Source organism: Phalacrocorax carbo, chromosome Z (genome assembly GCF_963921805.1).
Source record: "Phalacrocorax carbo chromosome Z, bPhaCar2.1, whole genome shotgun sequence".
Classification (NCBI taxonomy): Eukaryota; Metazoa; Chordata; class Aves; order Suliformes; family Phalacrocoracidae; genus Phalacrocorax; species Phalacrocorax carbo.
This window is the reverse complement of record NC_087548.1, coordinates 41,670,979-41,694,700: the sequence shown is the minus strand read 5'-3', so window position 1 is coordinate 41,694,700 and position 23,722 is coordinate 41,670,979. Positions and strand designations below refer to the sequence as shown.

At 40.9% G+C, this 23,722-nt stretch overlaps 1 protein-coding gene across 1 annotated transcript; it reads right to left on the bottom strand.

The window, feature by feature from the left end:
• Positions 1-2,438: 2,438 nt before the first annotated feature.
• PSAT1 (phosphoserine aminotransferase 1) lies at positions 2,439-23,083 on the bottom strand. Its single transcript, XM_064438681.1, has 9 exons — positions 22,977-23,083; positions 20,697-20,757; positions 19,497-19,566; positions 18,169-18,374; positions 16,356-16,528; positions 15,141-15,310; positions 10,142-10,270; positions 7,442-7,579; positions 2,439-6,827 (listed from the first exon to the last, which is right to left on the bottom strand). Exons 1-9 carry the CDS (start codon positions 23,034-23,036, stop codon positions 6,722-6,724), a joined length of 1,113 nt encoding a protein of 370 aa, XP_064294751.1. The 5' UTR covers positions 23,037-23,083; the 3' UTR covers positions 2,439-6,721.
• Positions 23,084-23,722: the final 639 nt, after the last annotated feature.

Here is a 23,722-nt window from a genome sequence, read left to right as displayed (position 1 = left end):
ATCTTGGCTCAACGTTTGCAGGTGTTATTTCAGTATTGTTGAGCCAAGACTCTTCTGATCTGTGAGCTGCACCTGTTACTCATTTATCTCCTCTTGGCATGGATTGTCAATCATGCTAAACTTCTACCATTTTGCAGTGTGAAGAACAGATTCACTGGTGGTACAAATCTTTAAGATTTACACTAGCCTTACTGCAAAATAAAAGATTTGTTTTATCATAGAATCAGAGTGGTTTTGTTTGGAAGGGACCTTCAAAAATCATCCAGTTCCAACCCACCCTGCCATGGGCAGGGATGCCTTTCATAAGATCAGGTTGCTCAGCACCCTGTCCAACCTGGCCTTGAACACTTCCAATGATGGCCCACAGCTTCCCTGGGCACCCTGTTCCAGTTTCTCATCACCCTCATGGTAAAAAAAATTTCTTCCCTATGTCCAAACTAAATTTACCCTCTTTTAGTTTAGAACAGTTGGCCCTTGTCCTGTCACTACAGGTCCCGATAAAAAGTCTCTTTCTGTCATTCTTATAAGCCCCCTTTGTATACCAAAATGCTGCAATAAGGTCTCTCCTCCTTCAGGCTGTACAACCCCAGCTCTCTCAGCCTGTCCGCGTAGGAGAGGTGCTCCAGCCCTCTGATAATTTTTGTGGCCCTCCTCTGGACCCAATCCAACAGGTCCATGTCTTTCCTGGGCTCAGGACCCCAGAGCTAGAGGCAGTACTCCAGTTGGGGTCTCACCAGAACATCATCTCATATGCAATCGAGATTTTTTTGGTTGGCGTTTAACATCTTGAAAGCAATATCCATGGAAGAACTGCAGAACTGTTTCCATATTGGGTAAGTCAGTCACATTTCAGTGTGTAGGTAAAATCATGGGAATCAACATGATCACAACACAAATCAAAACTTCACAAAAACAAGGGTACCCACTATTCACCTATACATGGTATCTTTTAAAACTTGAATGATCTGTGGCTGGTTTTTGGGATACATTCCCTCACCTGTGTAGAAAATAGGGTGTTTTTTTCATTCAGGTGTGGTTCAGAGCATCTACCAACCAGTAGTGAGAGATCAAACCAAAAGTTAGCAGAGAGCTAGTGTCAGAATCCCACATATGTCGTTGCCTTCTCTGTGCCAAAAGTGGTAGGGATAGAAGCAGTATTCTGGCTTACTGTACACACATAAATTCATGTATTTCACATGAAAAGGCTAATGGTTACCTGGTAATACTGTGGATTTTTTTTAACTTAATGAAATGTATGTTCAACTGCCAGTTAAAGATTCTGACTAGTGCCATCAAAGAGCAATTTCCTTTCAAAGTAATGCTGTAATTAAAACCAGTCCTAGAGGGCTTTTGGAACACAATGGGACTGCTTCTGCAATTGTAACAGAGATGTAAAGAAGTAATTGAATGGAGAATTTTGTTCATCTGCAGTTGTCGTTACAACATGGACCAAGTAAATTACACGTTGGGGTACATTGTGTGGCTGTGCATGCAAAGTGAGAGTGTAGTTCTAGCCTCACATTTAACTGACATGCAGCCGTTGTGTTCTGCCACTCTTCCCACTCTAGCCTCATTTTTGCTACATCCCTTGCGGTGACATTAGTAGTCATGAAGCCACAAAATAAGCAGTACCCCTCCTGGATGAGAAGGGCAGGGAAGCAAGGCTACTTCTTAAGGTGATCCTAACTCATACACCCATAGGTAAAATGGCTACTCCAAAATAACAACTTCATTTTGTATTACCCTCTTAATATTTTTGTCTCTTTTAATTTTACAAAAGTTAATTCCAAAGCTTTGCACTATATCCTCTATCCACCAGCTGCCACCCAGCATTTACCTTGCACATACTCTATCAGTAACTTGGTCCAATGCTTCCTACAGAACTTGCAGAGCACATAGCTCTGCTGTCAGTGTATCACCCTTTCTCTCACAACAGCATAGGACCTCTTACACCACCAGAGCAATGCCCAGTCTTACTTCAAACTACTTCACATCACCAGCGAGATTTAGGGAATTGAAGACATGCTTCCATGCCATACCTAGGGGGAGATAATTTTAGGTGACTGACTAAGATAACTCCGCAGCCAAAACCTTTACTTTCAGTCCTGACAGAGAGACCAGACCTGACATACAACTCAGTACTGAGACACCAGCTGAAGCACAATCACAACTGAGACAAGCATTAACACCTGCCTCACATTAAGGCATCAGGTCTTTTTCACAATAAAAATGTGTCCAAAAGCAGCATGATTGGGGCTGCCCTGGTGGGGAATACAAACCAAACCAGTGTGACCCTACACTAGCAGGGCAGTGCCGGACCAGAACTAAGCTTTCCAGCATTTAATTCTTTAGTTCTTATTTGCCCAGCTACAAAACCTAGCACGAGAATTTGAAAGTTTTCTTATAGTTTGTTTCATATCCAAGAACTACTGCTCACACAGTGGAAAAATATTTATTCAGTTATACAGCAAAAGTGTTTGTTACTATAATCCCCAGTTTTAGCAATACATCTCAAATGCCTTCAGTTTACATCATGCGACTAAAACAAAAACTCATACTCCAATTTGTTCATTATATTATAAATTCTAAGCATTTCAATGGTAATTTCTCTTATTAGTTTTGCAAATTTCAACTTTTCTCACAATTTCTTCATATCTTTTTTGTAATTAATCCATTTACTAAAATACTCATTTTGCTTTTTATGCATAGTGCAAAGGTAGGAGACTGAATTCAAATTTTCTGGGATTTCAGAAACTGTACAGCTTTTGTTTTTGTCACATCAAATACCCATTTATTCCTTAACTATTTAAAAAATAAATACATGTTCACAAGCTACCAGCTCTTCTATATATCTCCTTGCATCTCTTTGATCACTGTTCTCCAACCATTCAGTAATCCACCAGTAATTATAACTTCTTAGCTTCTTAGCCTAAAAGGGACCAATTTATCACAGACTGTCATGAATCCTGGTTTTAAATTATCAAGAGTCCAATTACCAACAGGAATGGGATACTTCTTTCCAATTAAAGTGACAGATTTCATGTAAAACCTTGTAACATTTCACTTTTTAATTAGGTACATCCTTATCAAATACAAAGAGGTTCACCCTCATTTTATTTTCTATCCAGAGAATGAAATACAGCAAACATTAATCATACACCAATATAGTGCCAGACCTAATAATGCTTTCAGCATACTCCAACAACTTCTAATCCATCGATGTATGATGTCTTTTATTCCTGTTTCATTCCAAACGTTTACTTGGAAGTCAAGAATAGGCTTAAACTTTTTATATCCAAACATCCCTGGGTACATCTAAAAATATTAAGCCAGTTACAAGTTGAAAAGAAAACCAGGATTAAACAGAAAATGGGACAAAACGAAAATACACTTTTTATATGGACAGCAGCATGGCCATCCTGACCCTGTGTCAGTTGACAAGAGTGTATCTCCACTACAGTTACTAGTTAAATAAGGATGTGGCAATCCAGACTTCTAATTCTTATTTCTTATTTAATTCTTTTGTGCCAGGCTTAGATATAGTACCACAACTGCCACAAAAAGACCCTATCGTTGACAACTGAGAGTCCCCTAAGACAGGGTACCTGCCTGATCTACATTTCTTCTTACCTGGGCTGAACTACTCCTCACTGTGCAGAGCAGAAAAAGGAGTGCACAACCTCCCCAGTATCTTTCTCTTTTTAGTCCAGGCCTGGGAAAGAAAGCAGCCAAGAACTTTTGTACCACAAACTAAAGAGAATGCTTTTGTGAGATCAAACACAAAAGCTAGGAGATGTAATAGAGACAACTCACCAGAAGAGGAATTGAAAGCACTGTTCACTGAAGAGAGCTCGTCTTACAATTCCCTCTCTACATGCACAAACTCAGTGAGACCAGTATTGTACTTCTATTTTTCAACACCTTTGAATGCCTCAGGAGTAATTATATCACACCAAGAAAAGCTCTACTTCTAAACACTGCAATTATTGACCCAGCTTAGAAGTGCTGACATAAGGGAAACAGACCCACACTCTCAGCAACCTCTTGCTGAAATTCCTCCTAATCTGATGAGGGCAAGTGGGATTCCTCTGCCTACCATGGCTCAATACCCTAATTATATCTTTCAGGGGTGCCACTTGGAAGGGTAGAAATGCTGCATGGATGAGTCTGGAACAAATCTCAAGTAATTCATTCGGCAGATGCTCCAGTCTTCCCAGCATTCCTACACTCCCCTCATGTGATAGTCAAACACTGCCTGCTAATGTAGTCCTCACTATGCATTTTGCTTTTACATTATTTTTGCCTTTCGGGGCAGGGGGTGGGGTGGGGTGGAAGAAGTCTTTAAAGTCTTTAACTGATATGATGTCAGACAGTTCAGAAGCAGCAAAGAGGTTCCCTGTTGGGTTCATGAATCAGCTGCATACAGCAGTGCAAGCCTTTTTATAATCACATGTAAAAGTGTGCCTGCTAAGGGGAATGCAAGGCTATTATAAAAAAGAAAGGCTTACTATCTTTTGGAAAGAGGGATAAGCCACAGCTACTCTTGAAAACAAGTACACAAAATTCAGAGGAAGTAGAATTTTAGAAAGTTAAAGCTTAACACAGAACCTGAGTTAGATCTTCATGATAGGCATGGCAGAAAGGGTTCTCAAAGCCTTCTCATAGCAATACTTGTTTCCATGCTAGTTGCAGGAAAAACTATTTTCAGAAAGAAGTAAAACATAAATGAGGGAAGCTTGTTTTTGTACAGAAATGGATATTACTGGAATTTGAAATTCTAAACACACATTATGCCTGACCTCTCATCCTCCTGAAAGTGACAAAAGCAGAAACTTCAGATACACTGGTACCTCACAGCATACTGTGATTAAGTTTTATTTTCTTCACCCTATTTAATTGAGTCACACTAAGTTAACAAAAATCTCAAAACAGTAGTCAAAGTGATGACTTTTCAGATAGGAATGTAACTCAACCCTAGCACAAATCCACTGACTTGTGAGTTTCCACCCAGAAAGAGACTGTCCATCATTAAAATGTTACCACTGTACTAGTGTTACATAAAAATGAAAAAACCCCAATCCTGTACCAAAGAGTTTACAGTCTGAAACCAGCTGCAGTAATGCTAAACACTAATATTAGCAGATAGCTTCTATATAAGTTAAAATAGGAGACTAGTTTCACTATATGGTCATTGTCAGTAAATTCAACAAGCTGAGAAGAAAAAGTAATTCAAGCATACTAAAACAGAAGATTTTAACGTCTTTGTCTAACTGCAGTTTATTCTCTAGCCCAAAGTATCAAAGTCTGGAATAAGCCAGAAAGATCAAGTGACAAACTCAGACCGAAAGTCCTGCCTGGAGAAGAGGAGGCTGTGGGCAGACCTTATTGTGGCCTTCCAGTACCTAGAGGGTGACTATAGGAAAGATAGAGGCAATCTCTTTAGCAATGACTACTGTGACAGGACAAAGGGTAATGACTTTAAACTAAAGGAGGGTAGATTTAGACTGGATACAAGGAAAATATTTTTTTACAGTGAGGGTGGTGAAACACTGGAACAGGTTACCCAGAGAGGTAGTGGGGACCCCACCCCTAGAGACATTCAAGGTCAGGTTGGACGGGCCTCTGAGCAACCTGATATAGTTGAAGCTGTCCCTGCTCATTGCAGGGGGGTTGGACTAGATGACCTCTAAAGGTCCCTTCCAACCAAAACTATTCTGTGATTCTATGAAAGCATGATGTAGTCTCAGGAAGAGGCAGAAGTCAAGACTTGTACTTACTGCAGCAGGGCAAAGCACCACATACGAAAAGCTACAGGACTAAAGCAATGAAAAGGCAGAGAAAATACTGGAGCAGTTAGAGAAGGAAGACATTTAAGAAGCACCAGACAAGAAAGTTGCTGCACTTTGGGCTAGAGAAAAATCACAGATCCATTAAGTGGAATACAGCAATCCAGTTTGGCACAAAGTTATCAAATTAAAAACAAGTTTTTGGCAGAAGCAAATATGCACACTCCAAAATAAGAATATAAAAATCAATAACCTAGGTAAGTTTAACATACAAAATGCATAGAGAAATAAACACCTTCTAAATTGATTTAATTACGGACTCATGCATCTTAGCTTTAAACCAGTAAATGATGATACGAAAAAAGGCCCAGTCCTACAGAGACTTTAACCACACAGGTATTGCTACATGGAACTGTTATGATAGTACTCCAAGCACAGGAGCAGAAGTCTGAAGGCAAGGTCCTCAAGTTAGGAACACAGATATTAACTCCTAAATACTGCTGGCAGTATACTGTTGGAACATGCATAAATCAGATATCCTTAGAGAACACTTATTAGTTCTAGCTTCACCATGCTTCCTGAAGTTTACTGAAAGCAAGGCATTGCTGAAGAAGTTATTTGTGACTAGAAGCAAGAAATGGACTCAGGTCCATAGCATCTTGCAATACTACTCATGGTTTAGCTACACATTAAGAATACTGTTTTACAAATTTTGGAACCAATCTTGATCAGTCTGGGGATTCTCAACTTCAGTGAAGACAAGGTTGCCAAGTCAGTGCAAGATTGGGCCTCAATCCCATGCAGTCACCTAAAACAGCTACAGGAACTAAAAGAAAATATAACTTGTGTGCTACAGCTGCCCAGTACTACAGTAACTTTCAAACCCTTTAGCTTTTATTTCATAGATGTGCAGCATGGCTCTAGCCCATGGGCATTTATGACTGATGCATCTGCATGAAGCTTCTCATGAATGTTGCAAGCTTTTGAACGTCTTCTACAGTCACTGCGTTATACAGAGAGGCGCGGATTCCTCCCACAGATCTGAATTGAAAAGAGGAGAGAAAAAGTAGGTTTTGTAAATTTAAAAAAAAAAATCATTAACAACACAGACACTTAAACTACTCCTACTCCAAAGGGATAAAATTCACATTTTGTGTGAATGAGAGGCAACATTTAATTCTTCAAAGCTTGGAATCTAAAGAAGCTCAGTATTAATTAGTTATTTACAGCTCCAAAGCTGTAGTCCTGTAACACCAAAAAATATCTTTTAGTCCCACAAACACCACTGAATATGGGAAGGGACTCTTGCAACCAAGTAGACAAGTCATGTCATGAAAGGCTTTATACAATGACTGAATCCAACCTTCAAGAGTAACCTCTTTGGCATTTGCACAGAGCCAGATTTATCAGACTGGATCAGAAAGCAGAATTAAGGAGAAAGCTCTCTGTACCCCACCACACGTAGGGAGTAGTAGAGCCACCAGTAGTCTGATTACCATCTCTAGATTGCTATTGTCAAGTGAAGCAAAACCGATACGGGGAACAGCTTGTGAGTGAGAAAGGCCGGTAAGTCAAAGCACAATGCCTGCTGCTCTATCAATGTAGTAACAGTTTATTCTGCACCAGAAAGGGATTCATCTGACTCTAATACTTACCGATGCCCTTTCAGAGATATCATGTTAAGTTCCACAGCTTTCTCAAGAAATTTCTTTTCCAGCACCTCATCACCCTTGATACTGCCAATACGGAAAGGGACATTCATTCTGCTTCGGTTCTTTTTCTCCACTGGACATCTGCAAAAGTTGCAGAATGTAACAATGAACCCATTTTGTGCTAGGTTTACCTTTTCAGCTAAATACAGTTTCAGAAAGAGAATGCTTGCATCAGTTTAGCACTGAAGTCATTCCTCCATAATTGACAAGATCATTACTTTCTGTGAAAGAAAGCAACCTTCCTTTTTTAACCAAGTATAACACAGAAATAGTAAGCAGAAGGCTTATTAACCATTCCTGACATACTCAAAATTGCCCCAGAGGAATGCACAGGATACTTGCAAACAGGCCTAATTTGAAAAAAAAAAAGCAATAAAAAGCACCACCCCACCCATATCAGTCTCAGCTACATTCCCCAAGGTAAGCGAGGTTAGTTATGGTGAACATTGACTAAGTCTCAAGCAGTTTCTCCTCTTTATCTTCAAAGATCAACACACTTATTTTAATCAGCTAGTCACAAGTGCTACCAGAATTGAGCTTGACCCAGCTAAACAGAGCTAAAGGAAGTATAAGCACACAGCATAAGGATTTTCCACAAACATTAGAGACTTCTGTTAGTGGTTTCATTCCAACTTCTACATTAGTATTATTCAGAATCATGAACATCTCGAGTAGAGAAGAGAGATCTCTAGAACAAATCTTGCATTGCATACATGGCCACAACATATATGAGGTGCACTACAGCTCTAATATCTTAAAATTACCTTTAATCTAGAGTAGAAAATTCTCGATACCTTTAAAGCAAAACTTCTCTTCAATTATTTTGTTAAGGTAAGAAAGGGGTGGGGGTGGGGGAAGATGTAATATTTTTCTTTAGTGCTTCTAGTTACAAAGGAGATATGAAGCCTCCAGACTTATTCTAAGGCCGTGATGTAGATTTTTGCAGGGATTCATTAGGAATAAGTTTTCTCATAAACGGCATGTGAATTTCATTCCTATTATTCTTCTATTTAACAAAGAATGGGTATTGTTCTTTTTTAGTTCCTCCCTTGCTCCTTTGTACAAATGTCTCCATTATAAAAAAATAAAAAGACCAATACCTGCCTATGCAAATTTTCTGCTTCAGGTGCAACCAGGAAAACACACTTCAAAAAAGCCTACGCTTGTAAGCATTCCCATAGTTGAATAACTGTAGCTACCCTACAGTTTTTAGAAGATCCAGTTGCTATTAGGCAATCCAATATAACTCAGTGCACAGACTTTGGAAAGCAAACTGCAAATGGCACACCGCACTTCTTGGAAGAAAGTCTCCATTTGTTAAATGGCTTGTCACACTGCTTACGCAGTGAAGCGTGCCACAGATTAGGTGGCACATTTAAGCTGGGAAGGCAGCTTCAGACAAGCCTTCCTCTTAGTCATAGATACAATAAAAAAAATCCACAGTCTTCACTGTATTGCTTAGTAAGATGCACTCAGCTCAGTTAGTGAGGCTTGCTCTGCCTTCCCAATTGACTATTTACCATCCCATCTGCATTGCATTTCCCACTCACAGCTTTAGATACCAGCTTGCCAGAAACAGATTTCTATTTGTCACAAAACATTTTTTCAAGGCTTCATTTGCTTACTGAGGTTTATGAAAAACCCTCAGGATTTCAGTAGAGGAGAATCACAATCCTGATCGTGACAATGCTAAAGGCAAAGCTGTTCTCATTAACTAAATGGATAAGCAGAACATATTAAATATTATGATGAAACTATATCCCTGCCAATTAAGGTTGCAGCCAGGTTTAGTTTAAAATCCAAATCTAATTTGCCCTATCCTAACTTTCACTTGAAAGTTAATTAGATCCCAAAACTGTTGATTTTATACTGAAGGTGAAGGAAAGTATTTTGCAGTTTCACAATCACTAGTTTTTGAACTTGGCAAGTATTAGAATTATTTTGAATTACAACATCAGCTTTTAACTATACATATTTTGGGTCCTGTGAGCCCAAAAATACCTTGCAACAATATGTAAGAACCAGAGGGTTAAACCTGCTTTAGAAAACAATCAAAAATAACTGAAGAAAATAAACTGTACATAGACAAAATGTAATACATTTTGACTACCTCTAGGTCTGATCTTCCTCTGTTTCAGAAAGTGTTTCAGAAGAGCACAATTAGCTAATGAAAATGCTCTGCTTGACAGAGAGAAAGCAGAGTCTTCAACTACTGAAAGAAACAGTAGGAAGACTATCATGAAAGAGTGGCCTCTACAACTTCTTACAAGCCACTTTCTCTGTTTGAGCCAGTATTTCCCCGAGAGATTCAGTAAGCATACAAACCACAATCTGCATGCCTGGTTTTGTATGCTTTCCTCCTAGGTTCCTGCATTTAATTAATTTTAGAACAAATTTGTTAATATACTTCAAAACTGATCTATACAGGATAACTTGAAATAACTTCCTACTGGAATGATACTCATCCTTGGACAGTTATCAAGTGAATGGTTTGCACAAATAATTCCTCTAGGATTCCTCAACATTTCTAATATACTGAAAAGGTAACTTTAAAAATATGCTGCAATCAGAGTCTTAAGAGTTATCAATACATTTGGCTCTGCAACAAATATTTAAACCAAGGAGAAAAACATAGCAACTTACACATAGAATCCATTAGATTTATCTATAATGTCATAAATCATTCGTGACTTGATTAAACTAAGTTTATCCATAGCTGCAGCTCCACCATTATTCTTTATCCATTCCAGTACCAATCCCATGATATAAATACTGCAAGAGGAGAAAAGATTTTTCAGTCAGATTATTTAAAAAATAAAACACCACAGAAAATATAACAGTCCTGTTTAATAGTTCACATAACTTGTCCGCAACAAAATTTTACGTTTGGTTTTAGGGCAAAGCAGGCAAAGTCTTTTAGACATGGATGGAGAATCCTGAAATTCAAATGCTACACAAATCTTTTGGACCAAACTTAATCCTCCGTACCACAGAAGAACAAGCCCTGAAGGTTTCCTGCAGCCCACACAGGGCTCCCAAGGACATCCCAAACATGCTGCACGGATTGCCGCTTCACTGACCACACACAGCTGCCTGTCAAGTCCTAGAAAGAGCCGGTTAGCGCATAAGTTCTTAGCATCCACCCTGCTCTAGCAAAGACACAGGGATGAATCTCAAATTAAAAATGCCAGAAATCTAATCCCTTTTTCACAAATGTTAGATGAAAACTACAATCCCACTTCTGTCTAAAAAGACCACATGAACAATGAAGTTTGGTGAAACAAATAATGATGTATTACACTTAATTATTCATTACCATTCAAGTTCTAAGTAGAGATCTGGAAGCCTAGGGGCATCACATAGCTTGGGACCAAGTATTTCAATGCTAGTTACTAAGTGCAACAAAGAATCTCCCAGGCCTTTTGCCTTTGTGCTTTTGCTACAAAACTCAGCTTGTTCAAGTTCAGACATTTCCCACGACTACAACACTTTACATAATAAAGCGTTCACAAGTTTTTATGGTGGATTTCCAACAAGTTCGCTTGTATTATTCCCTTCATTACAGATTCCAAAACAGTGCTCAGAGAGCATTACCCTAGAAGTTGCCCTAACACAAATCTAGCAGGAGGCTGTTTTAAACTTCGCTACTTTTACTTTCTCAGGGGGTGCCAGCATCAAATTTTTGAACACTGCAGAAAGACTGCAGAAATACTGAGGTTACAGACTGCCTTTTATACAAGGTGCCTTATAGCTTTGGGAGCACAATCTTACAACATATATGATAGCATGCTGTCAACTACCCCAGTGTAAAGGATTTAAGCAAAGTATAGCCTAGGCCCTTGCCAAATATACAAGGCCACATTCACCTCTTGCCCTTAGTTCCTTGAATGAAACTTCTTGGAGAAGTAAGGTTTAAAGAAGTCAGCCTTAAAGTTATCCAAAGCCCAGCCAGCTGAAATATTTTATCCTTCTTCCATGTCAGTCAAAACAATGCTTCTGGAGCAATTTAAAATGCAAAATAAACCCTTGGAGCTTGGAAATAAGATTTTTATTGTAAATTCATTGTTAATTTGAGCAAAGTAGATCAGGGTCAAAAAGTCAAGCTCTGTAGCACCAAGAGGTTAAAGCCATTTGCATCACCCTAATTTAATTTAACATCCTGCTGAAGTAGCTTTTGCAAAATCAGTTAATATTTCCTGCCTGTTTGCCAGCAAACCATTAGAGAGTGCAAGGAAAAGAGTAGAGAAAAAAAAAAAACTAAGCAGCTTTGCCAGTTCCTTACAAAAACTGGAACAGACATTTAGAGTCAAGCCAAACAGATGTGCGCCCTGCCAACATTTCAGTCTGCGTTACATTCTGGATTCTGGAGTGTACTCCAATGTGGGTCTGTAGCATGCAGTGAAATCTGGCAAGACAGTGATCAGAAGGGAGAAAGATAGTTAGTTCAACTTTATTTTCTGCTCCCTCAACCTCCCTGTTAATGTTACTGACAGATACTGAGTTACAGCTGAAGCAGCACTTTCTTTTCAGAATTTCTTCACAGTGGCTAAAATAAACCTGCAGAATTTAATTTGTTTTGCTTTTCAAACCAGAGGAGCAACACTGATCAACACTGAGATTAAGTAGAGCTTTGGTTATTCAAATGGAAATAGCTTTGTACTTGGAAAACATGAATGGCTGGATTTAAAGCCTGGCATGTGCAAGTACACAGTGTCCAAAACAGTATGTGTGACTTGGCAGTCAGGAAAATAATCAATGATGAAGTAGAGGCTTTATCAATCACTGGGATAAAAGACACACATATTGCCCATGTTAGAAAGCTACATTCAGAAAGAAGATAAAAATCTGGAAATGTTGTAAGGTTAATTCTTGTCTTAGGCACCAGCCCTAAGAATATTGCATGTACTCAACCAATAGGGCAGACAGGCTGACAGCAAGAGTCCATCATCACAGCACTACATACTCTGCAGTATGGATACTCCCTGGGAAAACTAGTTGTGCATTTAAAGTCTGGAATAAACATATGCTCACAAGATTTACTGTTCTTTTGATAAATTAAGATAACTGCCTATACATCATTAAAATAGTACACCCCATAGTGAGAATCAGCAGATTCAGGGATACAATTACCATCACTTAAAATTCTACTGAATTTAAGTAATCAAAGGACTTAAGGACAGGAGAGCTGCCTGAGGACTGAAGGACAGCAAATGTCACTCCAATCTTCAAAAAAGGCAAGGAGGAGGACGTCAGGAACTATAGGCCAGTCAGCCTCACCTCCATCCCTGGAAAGGTGATGGAGCAGTTCATCCTGGAGGTCATCTCCAAACATGTAGAGGACAAGCATATTATCAGAAGTAGTCAACATGGATTCACCAAGGGAAGATCATGCTTGACCAACCTGACGGCCTTCTATGATGTCGTGACTGGCTGGGTCAAAGGGAGAGTTGTCCATCTTGACTTCAGTAAGGCATTTGACACTGTCTCACATAGCACCCTCACAGGAAAGCTAAGGAAGTGTGGGTTGGATGAGAGGACATTGAGGTGGACAGAGAACTGTCTCAACAACAGAGCTCCGAGGGTCATGATCAATGGAGCAGAGTCTGGATGGAGGCCTGTAACTAGTGGTGTCCCCCAGGGGTCTGTGCTGGGTCCAGCCCTTTTCAACATATTCATCAGTGACCTGGATGATGGGACGGAGCACACCCTCAGCAAGTTTGCTTATGATACCAAGCTGGGAGGAGTGGCTGATACACCAGAAGGCTGTGCTGCCATCCAGTGAGACACGGACAGGCTGGAGAGCTGGGCCGAGGGGAACCTCATGAAACCCAACAAGAGCAAGTGTAAGGTCCTGCACCTGGCAAGGAACAACCCCATGCACCGGTACAGGCTGGGGGCTGAACTACTAGAAAGTGGCTCTGTGAGAAGGACCTGGGAGTGTTGGTGGACAACAAGCTGACCATGAGCCAGCACTGTGCCCTTGTGGCCAAGAAGGCCAACGGTATCCTGGGGTGCATTAAAAGGAATGTGGCCAGTAAATCGAGAGATATTGTCCTCCCCCTCTACTCTGCCCTAGTGAGACCACCTTTGGAGTGCTGTGTCCAGTTCTGGGCCCCACAGTTTAAGAAGGATGTGGAACTCCTTGAGCAAGTCCAGCAGAGAGCTACCAAGATGATCAGGTGACTGGAGCATCTCCCCTATGAGGAAAGGCTAAGAGACTTGGGTTTGTTCAGCCTGGAGAAGAGAAGACTGACGGGGCATTTCATAAATACCTATAAATATCTAAAGGATGCGTGTGAGGATGATGGGACTAGGCTCTTTTCAGTGGTGCCCAATGACGGGACAAGGGGCAATAGGCACAAGTTGCAACACAGGAAGTTCCACCTCAATATGAGAAAAAAACCACCTTATTTTCTGTGAGGGTGCCAGAGCAGTGGAACAGGCTGCCCAGAGAGGTTCTGGAGTCTCCTTCCCTGGAGACATTCAAAACCCGCCTGGATGCATTCCTGTGCCCCCTGCTCTGGGTGTCGCTGCTCAAGCAGGGGTGTTGGACAAGATGATCTCCAGAGGTCCCTTCCAACTCCTACCATTCTGTGATTCTGTGAAGGCATTAAGGTAGGCTTTCTACACAGGAATCACTGTACTTTATTCCTATAGAGAGCATTTGGTATCAGTTGGACTTCATTAGGCAGCTTAAGTTTGCAAATTCTGGCATGTACAAAAAAAACCTGTAAGAGCTGAGATTAAACATCAGCATTATCAAATTATTTGAATCAAAATCTTATCTTTAAAAGTAGGAATCATTATTTTCAAAGTAATTAAAAAACTTTGGGGGAAAAAGGATACCTGGTTTGAAGATTTAATTTTTTTAAATAATCATTTTAGTGGACACTGGTATAGAAATGCCTCAGAATAAGAATAGGTAGATATAATGGGTTCAACACCTAAATGTTCTAGTGGCAAAGCATTATTTCACTTCCCATCAGAAGCTAGGAGACAGTAATTTTAAAGGAGCAAGTAGATTTTGTGTATGCAAGAAGCAGAACAGACTACAAGAGGTGCATGCCAATTCTATTATCTTGATTGCTAGCAATGGTTACCAATTTTATTTTTGGATGCCAAGTCAAACACTGGGGCAGTACTTAAATATGTGAAGTTGTATTAGAGAATAAAGCAAAGCAATGTCTAAAATACCTTTTTTTAAAAAAATATCTTTTACAGGGATAGGGATCTGGAGTTTCAAATGCTGAGAACAACTTCAGGAAGGAATTAAATCTGTACTGAGCGTTCAAGAAGCAAGACAAAGTGCCAAATTACCTACTTGCAATGATAGAAGAATCACCACTGAATTGACTAGAGTTGTGTTCATGTAAGTCAGAACTGGATCTTGAAACTTCTACAATGGAATTATGGTACATAATATTTACTTCTAAAAATACTATGTCCTTTATGGTTAAGTCCCAGTAGGCAGCATCAAAGACTGCTACAGTTACACAGCTAGATACTTCCCATGTTTTCACAGGAATCATGTGAAATGCTTGAAGGCAAATACTCAACTTCTGAAGCTTTTCTCAATAAGAGCAGCAGATGGCAGTGCAGTAGCTTTCCAAAGAGGAGGGATTAAATAGCAGGGTTAAATTACCTGTAGCATGGTGGAGTGTTATACAAAGAGCCATTCATTGCTTGTGTTTTGTAATCCAGTACTACAGGGCATTCTTTCAGTGCAAATCCCAACAAGTCCTCGCGTACTATTACAACAGTAACTCCAGCACAGCCAACATTCTTCTGAGCACCAGCAAAAATCACACCAAACTAAGAGAAAGAAGAAAAGGACTTGCTACATGCATTCACTAGTAGATCCTACAATTGAGTAATACATCAGTATCACTATACAACAGGCATACAACTCAGCTGAACAGCTTGGAGAACATGTTGAAAACAAGCAAGTTGTAGGTCAAAGAAGAGTTAGGAAAAGTTCTGATTTCAAAGTGTACTTACAGCTATGGTTGTTATCCCATGTATATCTATGATCAGAACAACGTATCTTCAGAGGAAGATTATCACAGCAAATTTCCCGATGATTTGCTAAATAAATATTTAGTAGCCACAAATAATTCTCAAGGCAGCCTGTCCCCATTTCACACTACTCCAAGCAAATTTACTAAAAATAAATTCATTCACATATTTTCAACCAACCTGGTATTTCAGAACAGGCATCATTTAATCCACCTGTTCAAAGGCGCAGATCAAAAAGGCCAAGATGAATGCACTAAAATTGCCCCTTTTTGCTACACACAGGTAAGAAAGGTGAAGTAGTGTGTTTGACTAGTCCGTAGCACTTCCCACTTGTAACACACTTTACAAAACATAGGTAATACAGAGGTAGAACATAGTACCTATGAAACAGACATAGTAATTGTGAAGCACAGGAAGCATTAGCAGCTTAAAAGGGGTTACAGATTTTCCATGTAAGAGGCAGGATCAAAAACCCTGATTCACAGTACCCTGCTATAGCCATTTATACTTGTCTACAGACTAAATACGATTCAGAAGATATGTTTTTCAGCTACACCATCAGTGAAGACCATACAGTAGACAAATAATCTCGGACAGCTATTAACATGAACAATTTCAACATAGTTCAATATGTTTTTACTAAAAAGACAACAGATACACACTGAAATATCAAAATTTAAATTTCAACATTTGTATCCACCATCAGATACCCAAATAACAAAATACTATTTTCTTAATTTCACTGCTCAACATCTCTGGCCATCCAGACATTTCAAAGTGCCTAACTATATGCATTAAAGTTTGAAAGTGCTTTGTGCCACCACTGTGTCTAATACAGTACCTTGGAAACATCCACAGGTCTGGACAGGAAGTTTGATGACATATCACAAACCAAGACTGTTCCTTTGACATCAGGTACAAAGTCAAACTCCACACCATGAACAGTCTCATTAGCACAGTAATAGACATAAGATGCATCTGGATTAAGATTCCACGTGCTTGGGTCAGGAATGCCTGAGGCAGACAAAAAAAGAAAACCAAAGGTCACTGGAAACAAGTAATTTTCCTGGCATGCAATTTACTTGAACACAGAACTTCAGTGCAAACCCAGAATGATTTTCTAGTATAAAGTATGAATTATCTTGTTACCAGGAAGATATAGTTTATCTGCAGAGGAAATATACCAGTGCATTCCCAAAATTCTATGGTGAGCCATCATTAAGCTGGCAAACACCCTTCTGGTTTTCAGCCCTTATTCCTCAAGGGATTTTCATCAGGTTTGCAATCACAGACTACAAACTACTGCCCTAAGGGTCCAAATCAGCATTTCAGAGGAATTCAGGCACTGGGTCCAAGAATCCTCCCAGTGCCTTTGGAACCACAGAATCATCCAAATTCTCACTGATGAAGGTCTCCAAAGCTGTGTTTCTGTGCATACCAAGAAGCATTTGTCTTGTCCACACTGAACACAAGGCTACCTACCTACCTCCCATTTAAGCTTTGCAACTGATTTACAAAACTCAGATCTTCTCTGTCAACATGCAGTATACAGGCATGCCCTGACAAAACAGGTTTTGGGCAGAACAGGTTTTGCACAGAACAGGTGGTTGCTCTTCCTTTCTTCTCTCTCCAAAACAGGAAGAGAAAGAAGTGCTGCTATTGCCTCAGCCATTATTTACTGCCTCCCCCCCGTATCTCCTGCTGCCAAATGGTGAATACACTCCCCTAGACTGGGAAGTTTTAGGTTCAATTCCTTGCTGTGCCTCAGAGGATATAAACTTATTTTCCATTACAGTCCTAATCACAAGTTAATATATTCACTCATACAGGTATATTCTTTGTCTTTCCTGTTGCCACTCTTCCCAGTTCAAATGGTATCATTTGGACCAGAGGGAAGAAAAGGAAGCATGACTTGCAGGAGTAGAAACCAGAATACAGGTGTCCCTGCTCCAAGAATTATTTATGTATATCCAGTGACAAATTATACATTTAACATGTTCTTGAAACAAACTTACAAAATTTCCCAATGCCTCAATTACAGTTAACCTTCTTCTTCCTTCTACATTGTGGTCATTCAGGTTATGTCATGTCCAGTAACAGGCTTCAAGAGGAAGATTTGAAAAATACCTCTTCTATTCCAGAGCCAGCTGCCTGTTATGACACATGGGTGGGGAAGTATTTGGGAACCCTTAAATAAGGTAACAGAATACAGGTCTCCCATCTTCTGGGCCAACAAGGTTAGATCCCAGACATGATTCTAAATTTCAAAGCAATCTCTATTGAGTGTACCTGAAACTGAAATACCTTGCAGCATCGCTGCAAGTAGCTTAAGAACTCAGTTAAATAACAAAAGGAAAAAAAATTCAGAAAGCCCAGACCATTTCGCTACCGATACACATATGCTCCTTGCCATTTATATTCTGGGATCTGCTCAGCCTATTTTCACAGTTTTCTTCTGATGGAGACTGTTAAGCCATGTAACAGATGTCCCAGTGATGAAAATGGGAGAGACATGTCAGGCAATCTTTTGAGTGCTGGGCAGTCAACTCTGTAACTAGTTAACATTCAATAACCCAGTAGCTGAGTTGGACCAATTTTTACAGTGATTTGAAAAAGCTAAGCATTCACACAGATGGATGTAATCATCAACTTACTTGTATAGGTTCCTAGTTTTGGATGAACGATATTCACTTTGGCGTACTTCTCTGCTTCTTTAGCTGCTTTTGCTGACCAAGCTCCAGTAACCACATAATCTGCATGTCTTCCCTCCTTTAAACCAATAAGATTAAGTGGGACTGCACTGAACTGACCAGATCCACCTCCTTGGAGGAAAATAACCTTGTAGTTTTCTGGTATATTTCTGCATGCAAGAAATAACCATTTATATTATTCCCAGAAGACACAGGATGCATACTACTTGCATTTACCCATTTAACACCAACTGAGGAAGAGCATTGTCATTTTGGAAGATACTCTGCCAAGAGGCTAGACCAGATACCATTAACTTACCTCAGCACTGGTCTTGAGTAACAAGTATTAAGAGTAATTTATTTTTTACTAGAAGATTTGAAGAGTAAATTTTACTGATAAAGATTTGCTAAAAACAAGCTTTTTCCCTTTGGATAGCATTAAACAAGTTCACTCCTGAGTAATGCTACTATCATAGTACACACAAACTTGAAAGATATTATTGCAGAATTAGTGCTCACTTATAATTTTGTCTATTACTAGCTTCATGGCTTTTCTGTCAGGCTAAGAACTTCACATTGAAGTGCTCACAGCAAAATTCATCTTTGAGACCCTTCAACCTGCAAGTGCAACTGTTCAGTAAAATGTCAAGTACCATAAGGAGTTCTTCACACAGTCACAAAAATTACTTGTTCAAATTATTCATTAAAACCCCTCTCTCAATTCTGGCTGTGGCTGAAAGTGAAGCTTTTATATGAAATGACCATCATTATTAACTACTATGAGGACATTAATTATAATACACAATAAGTTTATTTTTAAAAGCTTGAAATGTGTCACACCACAAATCTGAAAAGGGCTCCTGACCAGTGACCTTAAACACATCCATAGCATTTGTTAGTAACATCAGACTGATGAGTAATTACAGATCACCCCTACACCACTAGAGACTGATTTCTATTGTTTCCACTTATTTATTGAAGAAAGTCGCTCCCTTCACAAATTCTATGAAGGTGTCAAAAATTAAGATTTCAGAAGAAAGGCAACTAGTCAGTATGTAGTAGACACATAAAAAGCATCTTAACCTAATAAAAGCCCTTCATCACTTTAAATAAATCAGCAGAAAAAACACAAGACCAATGTCCTCTCCAAGACTATTACTCTATCAGACACAGTATCCAAACAAAAAACCACCCAACAACAGGTGCTTTCCAGGAAAGGTCTTTGCATTAGTAATTATTGGTGGAAGTAGCACAAGCATAAAGCAAAAATAAGCAGGAAGTAATTCACTTACAGCAATTCACGCATTAGATTTTCAGCCGTATTTAAAATTTTTGTGAAATCTGAGGTCCGATGGCTCATTTCTTTGAGGAAAGGAAAGAAGAAATAATATGAAACAAAATGGTAATCCATGAATGCGATCCAGAAATTGTCTTAAGCTTTAATAGCCTAGACCTCTTATACTACAGACCCAAAATGCCCAAAAGCTCCCACTCCCACTTCCAACTCCTATGGGGTTTTTTTGGTGACCCTTCCTAAATACCCATACAAGACACATACCTCCATCCTTGTCCAGAGCCAGGCAAATCCAGTTCATTCACATTTGGCTTCCACATGACCTAACTACCTCAATGAACAACTATATCTGCGTGACACCTAGAAAGGTGTTAGTTTTCCTCACTCTATGGATGTTCTCTGCTACTAAAGCGTTATCAAGTACAGAGTAAGGTACTGCGGCTTGTTTCATTCTTTTATTTTAAAAAAGGCTTCTTCATGCAGTAATTCTAATTAAATGTTAATGAGACATAATACTCATTGCTTTTATTAAATCCATATGCTTTCTTCCATCTGCAAGAGAGTATAATTTAAGCATTAATCCCAATCCTGCAGAGGCTGCTGAACATCCTACTTCTAGCAATCAGTTTCATAGGACAAGTAAAACACTGACCATCATCTTGCATAATTTTTCTGCAACTGGGGCTGAAAAGCCAGTCAGCCACCCATATGATGCAGAAGACACCTCCTCCTTATGACAGGACACCATGACCTTCCTAATGGGAAGGATGCTATACACCACATACACCTGAAGCATTTTGCCACATAGTATATAAGGTAATATATCTGGTCTCCATATACCACACACATATAGTACGTGTATACATACATAGTATTTTATATATACAATATATTAAAAAAATACTTTATGTATCTATATTTAAACACACATACACATCCCTACCCAAAGACCCAGTACTAAAGTTTACATATGATTAGTTATCTTTTGTCTCCAGTCCTTTGTTTTGCATCACTAAACATCTGGCTATGCATCATTTTATGGTCTCCCGCTGAATAGTAGAAAAGTAGTATGAAAAAGTATTCTGTAGAAATACATGTTACCAAAATAAAGTATTAGAAAAGAAAAGGAGCAGAAATACTAAGACAAAAACTCTTAAATACCTACATTCTGAAAAACACATAGTTTTTAAAGTCTTACCAAGAACACTTATACCAAGTCCTTTGTAGTCCACCAATTCTTTCTGTGCTTCTAACAGTACCTAAAAAAAGAAAAAATTCACAAGTAAGTTAAGGGAATTTTCCCCTATCTGGAGTAACTGATGCATCATACATATGCCAGCTGCTCCATATTGCAATAAAGTGACACTTGTCAAGTGAGATTAACAGAAGCATCATCACCAATATAATTCCATTGTATCCAGTAGCTGAAAGCCTTCTGTAAGATAGCACAATTAAAACATATGCTTGGAGTGGAGGCCACGCTTTAAGTTATTATTTCGGCAGTTACATTTCCAGACTTCAGAATGATTTCTATGGGTTAGATAGATCTCCCAACCTTTTACTGAACTCTAGATGTTTGCACGTGTGCTCGTTCTAACTGAGCATTTTAAATCCCCGCCCCCATCCCTCCACCCTGTGTTCTTTCACTTGTCATGTACAAACAGGACAACCAAGGCATTGAGGAAAACAGAGGGGAAAAAATCAGGGGAATTGGGTACTTCAAACTAACCCAATAAAACAATGCTTGGTTTCACAGAATGAAGTCCCACACTTTTTGAAGATGAACCTTCTCTATGTTATTTAAAGGTAAGAAGAAATGCAGCAAAATTTTGAGACACCTGAAAAACACAGGTCACTCCTAGAAGCCCTAGCCAGGTAATCTGCTGCTTCAGCCTTCCATTTCTCCTCCACAGCTCTCGCATATCAACAAAATGGAATTAGATTCTAGACACTGGATCCGCAGCCTCCAATTTCAGTAGATTCTTGTGTGAAAGCCAGGACATTCTTAGTTTCTCCTAACGGCAGCAGGAGAGGGAGCCCCAGCAGAAAAGCCACCAAAACAAACGCTCTGTGCAAGCACCCTACAATTTGCCAAGAAACCACATTCTCTGGACAGCTGCAGGAACAAGAAATCTACCTTGCTGACAGGGTATCTGCATGGGCTGTCAACTGTAACAGCTGGGCAGCAAGAGATCAACCAGAAACAACTGTGCTGCTTTTTAATGCTACAGATTACGAAGTTTTAACCACTGCGTTTCACATGCAGACCTACTCATGCCAGAGGAAGGGAAAAAAGTTAAAGGAAACACAAATAGACACAGAACACACATTAGAAAGTGCTTGTTAAACTGCTTGATAAAATCCATTTCTGCTAGTAACATTCCTTATCTGACAATCTGCACATGCCTTACAAGACATTTATGATATGCCTTATAATAGCCATGAAGAGCTCTGTCCACCTTCTTGCTTCCATGACTCGCAGCACTTCATATGCAGCATCAGCTCACAATCAAAGTGAAACAATCGAGGTGATACAGTAGTCCATGTAAGAGCTCTGCATTTCCAAGAGGGGAAAACAGATTAATAATATGGAGTTCAGCTATGCTCTCCTCAAACCCTAAACCCAGCTCTCAGTACTCTGTCAGAGAGCTGGATACCGCAGCAGGATAAGAGCCCCTTTTGAAGCCAATGGTTCAAGACAGAAAACAAATTTCTTTGCATATAATCTACAAAGGCCATTTGCATGAGAAGGGGGGGGGGGGGGGGGGAAGCTACTGCACAGCAAATTTGTTTACCTAAAGAAAAATGTTAAAGAAATAATGCATAATTAAGAAAACAATGAAGGAAACTAAGAAAAGGAGAAAAGGTTTCCACAATATGTGACATACATTTCTTAGGTTGAAAGTCAGGTGCACGCGATGGGGTGGAAACCACCCCCTGTCCATATGTAACTGGGTAACCTATGGCTGCTGATGCAACTTTCCAGAGGGTTGAGCCTACGCTACGCTCATTATCACTTCTTAAATAGACTTCTCAGGGAATTACCGTGTTATTTGTCGGCCGACAAGTAACACACCCGACGAAGCCACTGCCCTAGTGCACCCGAGGACTCGCTTCCCATCCCAAAACCGATGGGGCAAGGCCCGCGCGCTCAGGCTCAGAGGAGCACCTGGAGAACACTCCTAACGCGCCCCCAAACGCCGGACCCGCCGCGCACCCCAGAGGGCGGGCAGGGGCAGAACAAACCTGGTTTCGTCGCTACGTAGGTATCTCTTTTTACCACTGTTTCACGGCAGCTTCCCCAGCCCTCGCCTCGCCGCCGGCGCCCGCGGGGAGCCGGGACGGGAGGCGGCTGCCGCGGACACCCGCCGCCGCCCCAGTGCAGCCCAGGGCCCCGCCGTGCCGGCGCGACCCCCGCCCCCCGAGAAGAGCCCCAGCCCCAGCCCCGGCCCCGGCCCCGGCCCCGGCCCCGACTCACGGAGCGCGGCAGTTTCGCCGGCCCGGCCCCGAAGTTCGCCACCTGCCGCCCGCACTCCATGATGCCGCCGCTGCCGCCTCCGGCACCCGCCCGCCGTGCCTGCGGCAGCCGCCCATATAAAGCCACCGCCGCCCGCCCGCTCGCCGATTGGCTCCCGCCGCACACACCCAAGGGGCGGGGCTGCCGCCCGCCCGCCGTGCCCCTCGTCTCCCCCCCCCCGCCCGCTATTGGCCGGGCGGCCACGAGCAGGCAGCGTGATCGGGCTCGCGGCCGGAGGCTGCGTCACGCGGCGCAAAAGCGGTGGCGGAGCCCGCGGTCCGGGGGTTGGGGCGGTTGGGGCGGTTGGGGCGGGGCCCAACCCCCGGGAGGGCGCCACGCGTGGTGGGCTGCGGGGTAGGACTCGAAGCGACGAGAGGGAGTTGCACGTGCCTCGCCCTTGGGAAGCCGCGATAAGCCTTGCCGGCGTCTCCTTGCCCGTGCAACCGTAGGTGGACGGACAGACGGGCGGACTGTGCGTCCTACCATGGCTTTGCTGTGTTTTTTTCCCCGTGCAGCTGCTGCTGCAGGGCTGGGCCGCTTGTTCCAAAAGCAATCTGTGCGAACTCATGAGAAATTAAAAACAGCAGTCCGTCACAGCAATGAAATTCAGGTGATGTTTCACGTTGAAAGAGGTGGTTTCCCAGATGCCTTCGTATTTTGCATGAAATTCTTTCCCCGTAGAGGAGCAGGATCCCTACCTGCTCTAA